Consider the following 13,409-nt stretch of genomic DNA (forward strand, 5'->3'; position numbering starts at 1 on the left):
AGGGATAATGCCTACGAAAACTTTAGTAAACCTATAAATATTTGTTAGAAAAAATTATATTCTGACAATCCTCACCATTAAGTTTCTTCCAAGAAGAGCCTGAAGAACTCCACTTTTCCCACAGCCTTTTACTCCAATTACATTACATCTGAAAACATTTCTCTGAGTCTGTTTTTTCTGTAGGTCAATCTTTTTATCTCTTGTTACTAAAAAACAAAACAAAACCAAAAACATGAACACATACCACTGAGACTCACTAAGCCTCTCCCCCACAATCTATAAATTATAAAATTAGATATTGCTGCATTTCACTTTTAGAAGTGTTTGCTTTACAAACAAGCATAATGTTGAGTGGTGGTCCAAGCCTTTAATCCCACCAGATCTTTGAGATGGAGGCCAGGCTGGCCTATAGAGTGAGTTCCAGAACAGCCAGGGCTACACACACAGAAAAACTGTCTCAAAACAAACAAACAAAAAAAGCCCAGTGGTGGTATAGGCCTTTAATCCCAGCACTCGGGAGGCAGGGCAGGCAAATCTCTGTGAGTTAAGGCCAGCCTGGTCTACAAGAGTTAGTTTCAGGAGGAAAGGCTCCAAAACTACAGAAAAAATAAAACAAAAACAAGAACCAAAAAAACAAAACAAAACAAAAACAAAAAAGAAAACAAAACAAAGTCAAAGCTATGCAATCAGCACAATAAAGCACTATATTTCTTTCTTTTGGGGAAGGGGTAGGTGGAGAAAGTCTGAGGCAGGATTTCATGTCACCTAGACTGGCATCCAAGTCCCTATTAGCTGAGGATGACCTCTTCCTCACTTTCATCATTGGAGTACCAGGGAACAGAATAGAAGCAAATGAACTCTAACCCCTTTGATAAATAATAAAAAGAAACTGTCAAGTCATGAGCAAAACTAATAAAGACATAGAATGAGATGAGTTTATCTTCACTCTGGAATATTTGAAAATGATTTCTTCTCATTTTTTTTTGCCTCATGATAACTTTGTTCATATTTCTAAATCCATTTTAAACATTTATATCAGTATATATTAATAATAATGGGTCTCATTTTCACACATGTACATAGTACATTATGATATTTATCCTTCCCAATTCCCTCTCATTTCTTTTCCCCTCACCGATCCCCTTCTCCTTTCTGACCAGTCTTTCATGTCCTTTTTAAAAATTGATTTATTTTGGGGCTGGAGAGATGGCTCAGTGGTTAAGAGCACTGCCTGTTCTTCCAAAGGTCCTGAGTTCAATTCCCAGCAACCACATGGTGGTTCACAACCATCTGGAATGAGGTCTGGTGCCCTCTTCTGGCCTGCAGACATACAGACAGAATATTGTATACATAATAAATAAATAAATCTTTAAAAAAAAATAAAAAAAAATAAAAATTAATTTATTTTTATTTCATGTGCATTGGTGTTTTGCCTTCATGTATGTCTGTGTGGTGGTGTTGGATCCCCTGGAATTAGAATTACAGACAGATGTGAGCTGCCATGTAGATGCTGAGAATTGAACCTAGGACCTCTAGAACAGCAGCCTGTGATTTTAACCACTGAGCCTTCTCTCCAGCCTCATTTTCATGTTTTTGTTTTCTTATGACTCATTAGTGTTGCTTACAGGAACATGAGGAGTTATTTATAGGGAATGGCATCTCACTCTTGTCAGTGGCCACATCACTAAAGAAAATGTCTTCTCCTCCTCCCAGCAACTATTAACTACCTACAGATCCTCAGAGAAAGGTGAGGCTTCACAAACCCCCAAGGTAGATGGTACCTACCAATGGTGTGCAGACCCTGTGTAAGTACTTATAGCTTTTGTGTTCATGCGTATGGGTGTTTTGCCTGCATTTATGTATGTGTGTGCTTTGTGGTCATGGAGGTCAGAAGAGAATGCTGGACCATGGGGGTGTTGAGAATCCAACAAAGGTCCTGTGCAAAAACAGTCAGGGTATGGGGCTGGAGAGATGGCTCAGAGGTTAAGAGCATTGCCTGCTCTTCCAAAGGTCCCAAGTTCAATTCCCCACAACCATCTGTAATGGGGTCTGGTGCCCTCTTCTGGCCTGCAGGCATACATGGAAGGAATGCTGTATACATAATAAATAAATAAATATTAAAAAAAAAAAAAGAACAGTCAGGGCTCTTTTCCACGGAGCCATCTGTCCAGGTCTGTTTTTGTTTTGAGAGAGGGTTCTCACATAGCACAGGTTGGCCTCAAACTGGATTTGTAGCTGAGAACGGCATTGAAATTTTGCTGGTATTACAGGTATGCATCACCATTCCCAGTTTATACACCACACACTAGGAATAAAACCCTCATTCACACTAGGCAAGCACTCTACCAACTGAGCTACACACCCCCAGTCCCCGAACTGGAGTTAAAAAATAATTCATAGGCATGAGCTGAACTGTAGGAGGAAGTGAGCCGGTTGTTGGTTCCCATCTGCTCAGCCCCAAAACAATCACATAGAAACTGTTAATTAAATCACTGTTTGGCCCATTAGCTTTAGCTTCTTATTGGCTCTTACATATTAATTTAACCCATTTCTATTAATCTGTGCATTGCCACGTGTCAGTGGCTTACCAGAAAAGTTTTGGCATGTCTGACTCTGGTGGCAGCTCCATGGCTTCTCTCTGACTCTGCCCTTCTTTCTCCCAGCATTCAGCATAGCTTTCCCTGCCTACCTAGGTTCTGCCTTGCTATAGGTCCAAAGCAGTTTCTTTATTCATCAGTGGTAATCACAGCACACAGAGGGGACTCTCACATCACTGAATAGCATCCTTATATGCTTACCTGTAATGGCTGAAGCTTGAGACTCTTGTTCCGTCAGTATGGAATAGCCTAGATAGCCCAAATACTCCAGGCAACGCTGTACATCTAAGTAGGTTGTGAGCCTAAAACCAGGAAGTTAACAAGGTTTATGTCCTAAATGAACATTCACAAAAAAATTCCAATAATTCAAAAAAAATTTACCCACTGTTAGGTTTCAGATAATATCTGTCAGGATGCTCTATTGTCTTATGTGTTCAACTATGACTCTGTGTGTATGTGTCTGTATGTAAGGAAGTGTAAAGGTGGGTGTCCACATGTGTGCAGGCCAGAGGAGCTGTTTACCTCATTTTTTGAGAGTCTCTCACTAATCGGAACTTCCCAAGAAAGCTAAGCTGAAGGCCAGTGAGGTTCAGGAATCTGTCTGCGTGTGTCCACCTTCACTGAGCGTGACAAATCTGTACTGTTTTACATGGGTTCTGAAAATAAAATTCAGGTCCTTCTAGGCACTTTACCAACTGAGCTATCTCCCCAGCCTCTCTGATCATAACTTTCCTTACACTGCCATTCCCATAGAAAAGCTGGTAGGAAACCACAGGATAAGGGGGACTTTCTCTATTCCACCTGCCGGAGAAGGCAGCCCTGTGCAATGAGCTGCTGCACAGATGAATACTGGCACAACCTACACCACGGATATCATATCATATTATCTGCTTCCCAGGCTAACATAATGTCCTGTGTACATTGACCAGACAAAACCTAAGCAGATATGAAAAGGTTTGACAGAAAAGCAAAATATACCTCCTGAGAGTACCCGAAATAGATCCTTCTTATGTACTTGGGGGATGGAAAAGTTTGGGGTGTAGCTCAGTTGGTAGAATCTTTAATTTGATTCCTAGCAGCACATAAAATAAGGTTGAAATCCCAGTCACTTATGAGGTAAAGGCAGGAGGATTAGGATTCAGGTACATAGTAAATTCCAGGCCAGCTCGGGATAGGTAAGACCTGGACTCAGAGAAGGGAGACAAGGTGGGAGAGATGTCTCAGCTGTTAAAGGCTCACAACCAAGAAAAAAAAAAAAGGTATGAAGAGGGGGGCAGTGGGGAGGAAGGAGGGAGTAGAGAGGGAAGGGGAAAGGAAAGGAAGTTAGGAGGGAGAAAGACAGAGATGGAGGAGCGGTGGTGCAGAGAGAAGAGGGAGAGAAAGAGAGAGAATGCTGTAGAGTTTGCCTCAAGTACCCTTCCTTAAGGAGGAGCCTGGCTTTCCTCAACACATCTACCTCATCTAAAAAAACGAAGTTTCCAGCAATGCTAAAATAATAATGACATCATATTGAACAGAGAAGTCATTACACATTCTTGGCACAATGCCAACCATGCTCTAAGTAGGTTTTAAACATATCCTTATTAACTTTTATAGAGAATTAAAAATCATTTAAAACAAAGAATACAAACTCTAGTGCCCAGTAAAGCATGTTGCTCTCCATTTGCTGACAGTAACAACAGCTCCAATTTCCTTAATCAAATAAAAAGTATAAAATTTAGTTTCATTTTGAAGTAATGCTACCATTTCCTACAAGAATATAGCAACTTGCCGGGCGGTGGTGGTGCACACCTTTAATCCCAGCACTCGGGAGGCAGAGGCAGGCGGATCTCTGTGAGTTCGAGACCAGCCTGGTCTACAGAGCTAGTTCCAGGACAGGCTCCAAAACCACAGAGAAACCCTGTCTCGAAAAACCAAAAAGAAAAAAAAGAATATAGCAACTTCTCAAAAACTTACAAACTTCCATAGTTCATCTCAGAGTCATGCTGCTTAGAGGGAAATTAGGATTGAAGGATTTCCTAAATTCAACAGACATACAAAATGACAAGTGCAACAGCAAAGAGGTGAACTCTATACTCACGTCCACTGGGAAAGGAATCCCTGGTAAGTTATCCAGCCTCTTTCATTCGTGCACACTGTGTTATTTACATCAGGTCCCCAAGGTATGTAAGGGAAAACTTTAAATAAATCTTTAAGTTCATCAGGTGACAAAGCACAGTCTCTGTCCTGAAGACACATTAAGGAAATAACATAACATTCAGATACCCGACAGAAAAATCCCCAAACAAGCTACCCAGCCTAGTAAAACTTTGGTTTGAGGACTTTTGCCAGGCATAGTGGAACACACCTTTGATCCCAGCACTTGGGAAGCAGAGGCAGGTGGATCTAAGTGAGTTCAAGTCCAGCATGGTCTACAGAGTGAGTTTCAGAACAGCCAGGGCTGCACAGAAAAACTTCCCCAAAATAAGAACTTCTATGTTTTTCTGTTTATTTTTCCAGACAGTGCTGGGATTAAAAGTGTGTACCACAACCACCCAAGCCAAAATAAGAAAAAAAAATTTTTTTTAAATATTTATTTACTTAACAATGTTTCTCCTGCCTATACACCTCCAGGCCAGAAGAGGGCACCAGATCTCATCACAGATGCTTGTGATGTGGTTGCTGGGAATTGAACTCAGGACCTCTGGAAGAGCAGCCGGTGCCCTTAACCTCTAAGCCATCTCTCCAGCCCCCAAATAAGAATTTTTTATTTATTTTATTAAGACATATCCTCGAGTCAGGCAGTGATTGTGCTCACTCTTAATCCCTGCACTCAGGAGGCAGAGACAGGTGGATCTTTGTGAGTTCAAAGGCCAGCAAGGTCTGGCGGAGCTATTACACAGAAAAACCTTGTCTCCAAAAAAAAAAAAAAAAAAAAAAAAAAAAAAAGACATTTCCTCACATTTTGAAACAGTCTACCAGAAAACTAGTTTTTTTCATCCTTAAAAACAATGCAAACAGCCGGGCAGTGGTGAAGCATGCCTTTAATCCCAGCACTCGGGAGGCAGAGGTATGTGAATCTCTGTGAGTTCGAGGCCAGCCTGGTCTACAAGAGGTAGTTCCAGGACAGGCTTCAAAGCTACGGAGAAACCCTGTCTCAAAACCAACAAAAAAAAAAAAAAAAAAAAAAAAAAGAAACCCAAACAAAATAATAAATAAAGCTTGCCTGAAGATCAGAGAGTAAAACAGCCCCACTGGTCAGCCTTACAGAAAAGGCAGTGGTAACACACACCTTTAATCACAGTAGGCATACTAGTTTGCCATAGAAACCAGGTGGTAGTGGTTCAGGCCTTTAATCCCAGCACTGGAGAGGATTAGAAGAAGGGAAGAGACAGTTCTCACACACAAGTCTCAGTATGAGATTCCTGGAGGCAGGATTGCCATTTTCAGACTGAGGTAGAGGTAAGAGTCACAGTGGCTGGCTGCTTTCTTCTTCTGGTGTTCAGGTTGAAAACCCAATTTCTCTCTCTCATAAACATTGGGTAGCTCAAAGGATAAAAGAAAACCACTCATAGAAAAATATTCGACCATGTACTTTGGAAAACTGCAGGCAAAGGCTTACCAAATCATGTTTGTCAAAAGTGCTTTGGAGAAACAAATATGCATGATGATTTAATTCAGTAGTGCAATCAGGAGGTATTTTTAGCCTGTTGATGAAAAAATTAAGAATAAATCATTAATCAAATATTAAAATTTATGGTCTACAAGAGCTAGTTCCAGGACAGGCTCCAAAACCACAGAGAAACCCTGTCTCGAAAAAAAACAAAAAAAAAAAAAAAAATATTAAAATTTAATAGTAAAACTGAATAAAATAATTAAAACAAGTATTTTCGTGGGATGGCAGCATGAACAAAGATACCATCTCTGAAGTCACATAGACATTCTCAGAGAAAAGTCTCTGGGGTAGTTATGGCATTCTTCATAAGAATTATTAATAATGTCCATTACAAAGGGACATATACATATTTTACTAAGTATTATTAGGGAGGTTGAAATAACAACTTTACAAATCCCTATTATAGGATGGAATGTGGCTCAGCTGGTAGAATGCTTGTCTATGCACAAAGCCCTCAACTTCATTCCCAGAACAACATAAATTGGGAGTCATAGCACATGTCTATAATCCAAGCACACAAGAGGTGGAGACAGGGAGATCAAGCATTCAAGGGCATCTTCAGCTAGCCTGTACAAAATTAGACCCAATCTCTCTCTCCCTCTCTCTCTCTTACACACACACACACACACACACACACACACACACACACACAAAGAATATTTAGAAAGGTACCAGGTGATGACTAAAAGTACTTGCTGAGCAAGTCTGAAAACTAAATTTGAATCAACAATAACCATGTTTAAAAAAACAGGGAACAACGAGGTAATGGTCGCCTTTAGTCCCAGCACTCAGGAGGCAGAGGCAGGTGAAACTCTATGTTTGAGGCTATAGAACAAGTCTGAGAACAGTCAGAGCTACACAGAGAAATCCTGTCTTGAAAACAAACAACAACAAAACAGGGGCCAAAAGATGTTACAGGTGCAGGTGTCCGTAATCCCCTGATCACACTAACTAATCAACTAAATAAATAAATGTATTAATATATATATTTGAATTAAAAAAAATAGTAGATGGCAAAGACCAACACCTAACAAACATGTAGCATGACACATACCTGTATATATATATATATATATTTATAAAAATATATTTGGGGCTGGAGAGGTGGCTTGATGGTTAAGAGCACTTGACTCTCCTTCCAGAGGTCCTGAGTTCAATCCTCAGCATGGTGGCTCACAACCATCTGTAATGGCATCTGATTCCATCTTCTGGTATGGATGAAAATTAAGCACTCACATACATAAAATATATATAAATACTCATGCCAGGCAGTGGTGGCACAGGCCTTTAATCCCAGCACTCGGGAGTCAGAGACAGGCAGATCTCTGTTAGTTCTGGCAACGTTGTGATGAGTTGTATTTAACAACTGTCAAAGGTTAGGTGCTCAGAAGACAGAAACAAAACATGCTTTCTACTTTAGAATTTTTAAAAATTATTTTTGTTTATTTGCTGCTTTGGAGTTTTTTATTTGTTTGTTCATTTATTTTTGAGGCAGGATGTCATTATTAAGACAAGATTGGCCCAGAACTACACAGACCAAAATGACCCTGGACTCTGAAGGGACATTAGCTCACTCCAGCATGTGGCTCTGGCAGACCTTGCCCTCTCCCCATTCCCTCTGCCTTGTTAAAATCTGGCAGATTACATTCCTTTTCTTTTTTAAAATTTCCTTTTTTTTTTGAACAATTTATTTTTATTTTATCTGCACTGGTATTTTGCCTAGATGTATATTTGTATGAGTGTGTGAGGTGTCACACTGTGTAGAACTGGAATTACGGACTGCTGTGAGCTGCCCTGTGGAGGCAGGGTCCAAGGAACCCAGGTCCTTTGGAAGAGCAGCTAGTGCTTTAACCTTTAAGCTATCTCTCCAGTCCCTATATTACTTTCTTTTTTTTTTTTAAAGATTTATTTATTATGTATATAGTGTTTTGCCTTCATGTATGCCTACAGGCCAGAAGAGGGCACCAGATTTCACTATAGATGATGGTTGTGAGCCACCATGTGGTTGCTGGGAATTGAACTCAGGACCTCTGGAAGAGCAGCAATCAGTGTTCTTAACCTCTGAGCCATCTCTCCAGCCCCCTATATTACTTTCTTAAAGCTAGTCACCAAGGTCCTTCTAGCTTCCATTTCCTTTTCCTGAGCTGACTACCAAGGTCCATCTATCAAAGTATTGAAGTCCAGCAATCAGAAGCCCCATTTGGCTCACTTAATTAACATGCCCAGTTAAAATTAGATACATCATCCTAACGCGGGGTTTCCCCTTATACCTTTATAAACTGCCATGTTCCTATGTACCACATCTGTTACCTCTCTATGCAGAGGCAATCCTTTGTCCTCTGTGACAAATACCTCTGCCCTCTTTCCCTTCTCCCTCAATCTCCATCTCCTCTCCTTGTCTCTTATCCCATCCCTGCCCTCTGTCCCTCTGGGGCAAATAAATCTTTGTGCTGAGAACCTGGTCTGAGAACGTCATCGTGGGGGTGCTGAGCGGACACTTTTCCTTTCTTCTGAATACCGTCTCAGCTTCATAAGTGCTGGGAAAAAGGAGCATACTACCACCACGGCTAATTTTTATTTTTAGGTGTGCTGGCTAGTTTACATCAACTTGACACAGTAGTTATTGGAGAGGAGCCTCAATTGTGAAAACGCCTCCATAAGATCAGGCTGTATGTAAGACTACTCTTCCAGAGGATCCCAGTTTGAGTCCCAGCACCCACATGATGGCTAACCACCATCTGCTGTAATCCCAGTTCCAGGGTATCAGATGCCCTCTTTTAACCTCTGTGGGCACCAAGCATACACATGGTGCAGAGACATTCATGCAGGCAAAATATCCATACGAATAAAAAAATTTTGAAGTAATAATTGGAACTGAAGAGATAGCTCAGTGGGGTCAAATTTCCAGTACCCACATAAGAAGTTGGGTGTCGTAACATAAACACCTATAACCCCAGGGCTAGGTTCAGAGTAAAATGGAAAGAAGTTTATCGAGGGGGCTCACTGGCTGCCAGAGTTGCTCCAGGTTCAGTAAAAAACCAATCTCAAAAGAACGAGTAGGAGAATGACGGCGCAGGAAAACCAATGTCCTCTTCTGATGTCACACTCAACATGCATCCCCACAGTAAGAATAATCTCCTGCAGAATGTATCCATCACATAACAGCATAGGGAAGATAAACTCAACCGTTCAGCATGTATGTATGTAGTGGATATGTATTGAAAAACTATGTTGAACTTTAGCCGACATTCGGTTCCTTAAGTTTCAACCTAGAACATAGAATTGGACCAATAATCTAATCAATTATACATATAGCTGGAGGTGTGATTCTTAGACAGAGAAGTGGTACCTTGAAGGTAAAATATGAGTAAAAGGTAAGAAAAAAAGGCCAGAAGATATCAAGGCCCAATTATGACAGACCACAATTCCCAAAAGGAGAGAAAAGGCACCCACAACCAGTCTCTCCTAAGAGGGCATCATTGAGGCCGCATTTAAATATGTAAGACAAACAGTATTACCAAAGGAAAATATCTACACACATCAGTTGTTCAGTGAAAAAATGCTGAACATGAATTAAAAACAGGCCATAAAAGTGATGGGGAATCGAGCCCAGCTTGGTCTGTAGAGCTAGTTCTAGGACAGCCAGGGCTGTTACAAAGAGAAATCCTGCCTCAAAACAAACAAAAAACCCCAAAAGGGGAGGGGGAAGCATCATTTTTTGACTCTAAAACTATGATTACACAGTATTTTTATTCCCTCTGTTCTCAATAAAAGTTTTTCAAAAGATGTGTAAGGTTGGGTGTGGTGGCACAAATTTGTGATGCCAACACTTGAAAAGCAAAGGCCGTTCACGGCCAGGCTCATCTACACAGTGGAAACCCTAAAACAACAAAATTTCAACTAGGTAAATAAATAGATAAAGAAAAATAGCCAGGTGGTGGTGGTTCACACCTTTAACCCAGCATTTGGGAGGCAGAGGCACGGGGATCTCTGTGAGTTCAAGGGCAGCCTGGTTTACAGAGCAAGCTGGTTTACAAAAAGCCAGAGCTGTTGCCCAAAGAAACCCTGTCTCAAAAAAACAAAAAGGAAAGAGAAAAAAAAAAGTGCTTATTACATAGTGCTGTATTAAGTACCAACTCTCAACTGTGGATGATTTTGCTTATGAGAGGACATTTTCGCTTGTCACAACTGAAAGAAGAGGTGTTACTGTCATTTAAGCATCTGCTCATCATGATCCTATAGTGAAGAGGACAGGACAATCTCTACAATAAAGAATTTTCTGGTCAGGCATGGTGGCACATGCCTTCAATCTCAGCACTTGGAAGGCAGAGGCAGGCAGATCTCTGAGTTCTAGGCCAGCTACAGTGTGAGTTCCAGGACAGCTAGAGCTAAATAGAGAGACTCAAAATATTCTCTGTTCCAAAATGTCAGAGTGCCAAAGTTGAGAAACTGCCTATAATTCTAAATTAGTCACAAGGCACTTAAAAATTATGCATTAACAAAATAAAACTTAAAAATACTTGGCAAGTGAGATAAATCAGAAAGCTGAGGTACCTACAGGGGGAATAAGTACTCAGGCGTCAGATCCAGATCATCATCATAACCAAATCGTCGAAGTACAGTCCAAGTAGTCTCATGCCTCCCCCTCTGGATAAAAAGTGTATGTAAAAAGAGAAAACCTGAAATAAAGTAAATCAGTAAATACAATTGATGTGAAGACTGTTAACTATGGCAGGGAGGAAAGCATACAATGTGAGCTGGATTTGTGACACTCAAGTGTCTGGAAGAGCTCATTTCACAGACTCATTTCCCATAAACACCCATCTCTGCAAGAGCAAGCAACGAACAAAAGAGACAAAGTAACATCTAAAGGAGCACAATGACAGCCAGAGCCACATGATGAAAACAAATGAGAATGATGTACAGGCCCCCTTGCTTACTTTTATAATGGAAAAGTCTGGTCTTTAATTTCATTTTTTATTATGCATATGTTAGTATTCAGGCATCTGTACTGGCCTGCCCTTAGGGTCCTGACAGGACAGTCCTCAGCTGCAGCCACTAAGAGCACCTCCTGTGCACCTGTGCGACTGCTCACCTTCAGTCTCTTTTTCTCCTTCTTTCTCTCTCCCTCTCTCTTCTTCTCCCCCTTTGTCTTCTGCCACTCCCGTCCCCAGGGTCTGGTCTCTGCCCCCCTTCGCTGCTCCCTTCTCTCACCTCTATCATTAACCCTCCTATGTGAGCCTTGTTACACAATGTGACTTTTCTTCATGGCATTTTTTAAAATTACAACATCATAACTCATCAATATATACTCAACAAGAAACACTACAATTGGAAAATTGACTCATATGCACAGTCCCTAAAAGTAATTTTTGCCTAAAGACAGCTTAATATGTAACATGCTTGTTACATGTAACATAACATGCAACATGCTTGTTGTATCTTTCCCTCATATTGTCTGCATATCTAATCTAACTAATATCCCTACCTCTAATTTATACTGACAATAAAAATAATAATCTCCCACCAATACTAACATTTCCCTAATGTATAATACTAATTGGAAATATTAAACTTAAAGGGGTGGGAAATGTGCAGAAATACGATTGATGCAGTGTTGGCCCTACATGTAAGGCCCCTGAGGAGAAAGTGATGAAGAAGCCATCCCCTACCTCTCAGCGTCAACCCACTGTCAGCCACACCGTCACTCAAGTGCTTTCTGACCACATTCTTGACATCTTCCAGAGCTTGAGGGGCTAAAGGAGTATTGAAACAAATTCTCTAGCAAAAAACATAAAATAAAATAAATTTAAAAAGAAACCATCATATAATACACAAATACAAAAGTGCTTATTTAAAAAAAATAAGTGCTTCAACCAAAATAAACAAGTAAATGTCATCTCTATTTCCTATTATTTAAGCAAAGTATGTCCTACTTGAAGAAAGAAACCTGTAGCACTCACTCCTCGTTCTCTTTCAGAAACATACAGTCTTTGTGTGGTCACATAATACAAAATCCAGAAAGCACAGCGCTTCAGAGTTCATCATTCTTCACATACCCACTGAATACCACAACCCCAAATTATCAAAAAAGTCTCAGTTCCTAGGCATAATAGGCTTTTCATACGTTAAGATTTAATAGTTGAACGTGATCGCTTTGCAGATAAGAAAATAGGTTGCTAGTAGCATACTGCTAATCTAACCATTCTTAATCTGAAGCTAAAGACAGTTACCTGAAAGAAGTTGAGTTCAGCATCGTTCAGAGTGCCATCATTATCTTGATCAGATATTTTAAATATACGAGTGAGGGCTTTTATACAAGCTGGTTTCATCTACACAACAGTGAGAAAAGAAACAAAATGATTTAAAATACATTTTTCACAAAGTTTAGAAAACTTTTGATAGTTTTTATTTAACATCAAAAACTGATAATATGGGGAGCTAGAGAGATGGCTCAGAGGTTAAGAGCATTTACTGCTCTTCCAGAGGACCTGAGTTCAATTCCTAGCAACCACAAAGTGGCTCACAGCCATCTATAATGAGATCTGATGCTCTTTTCTGGCACGTAAGCAAATATGCAGACAGAACACTGTATACATAATAAAATAAACCTTAAAAATAAAAATAAAAAAATAAATAAATAAAACTGATAACATAAAGAAATGAACTGAAGCTAAGTAATTTCCTCAAACTTTTCTTATTTTTTTTTTTAAACTCCTGGTTTTTCAAGACAGGGTTTCTCTGTACAGCTTTGAAGCCTGTCCTGGAACTTGCTCTTGCAGCCCAAGCTGGCCACAGAGATTCACTTATTTCTGCCTACTGAGTGCTGGGATTAAATGCATGCACAACCACCGCTCGGTTTTTCTGCAATCCTTTTTTAACTTAACCCCCCATATTTTGTACATGTGTCATGGTGCCTACATGTACAAATCAGAGTACAATTTGCCTGTCAGTGCTCATCTTCACCTTGTCTGAGACAAAAGTTGGGTAAAAAACGAGATTATTCACAAATAGCTTACAAAATATCACTGGTTAGTAGTATATGACTTTTACTTAGTTGCCATTATAAGATTATTGACAGGCCAGGCGGTGGTGGCGCACGGCTTTAATCCCAGCACTCGGGAGGCAGAGGCAGGCGGATCTCTGTGAGTTCGAGA

General features: G+C 40.2%; 1 protein-coding gene across 4 annotated transcripts in view; it reads right to left on the reverse strand.

The window, feature by feature from the left end:
• The window catches only part of Rhot1 (ras homolog family member T1), a 73,335-nt gene that overhangs the window by 19,888 nt on the left and 40,038 nt on the right, over window positions 1-13,409 (reverse strand). For all 4 annotated transcript variants that reach the window (XM_005349411.2, XM_005349412.2, XM_005349413.3 and 1 more), the window contains exons 9-15: window positions 12,486-12,584; window positions 11,925-12,033; window positions 10,811-10,931; window positions 6,199-6,283; window positions 4,678-4,823; window positions 2,799-2,899; window positions 76-206 (exon numbers count right to left, since the gene is read on the reverse strand). In XM_005349411.2, coding sequence (XP_005349468.1) covers window positions 76-206; window positions 2,799-2,899; window positions 4,678-4,823; window positions 6,199-6,283; window positions 10,811-10,931; window positions 11,925-12,033; window positions 12,486-12,584 — 792 coding nt within the window. The remainder of the gene's footprint in view (window positions 1-75; window positions 207-2,798; window positions 2,900-4,677; window positions 4,824-6,198; window positions 6,284-10,810; window positions 10,932-11,924; window positions 12,034-12,485; window positions 12,585-13,409) is intronic.

Source organism: Microtus ochrogaster, chromosome 7 (genome assembly GCF_000317375.1).
Source record: "Microtus ochrogaster isolate Prairie Vole_2 chromosome 7, MicOch1.0, whole genome shotgun sequence".
In the NCBI taxonomy this organism is placed as follows: Eukaryota; Metazoa; Chordata; class Mammalia; order Rodentia; family Cricetidae; genus Microtus; species Microtus ochrogaster.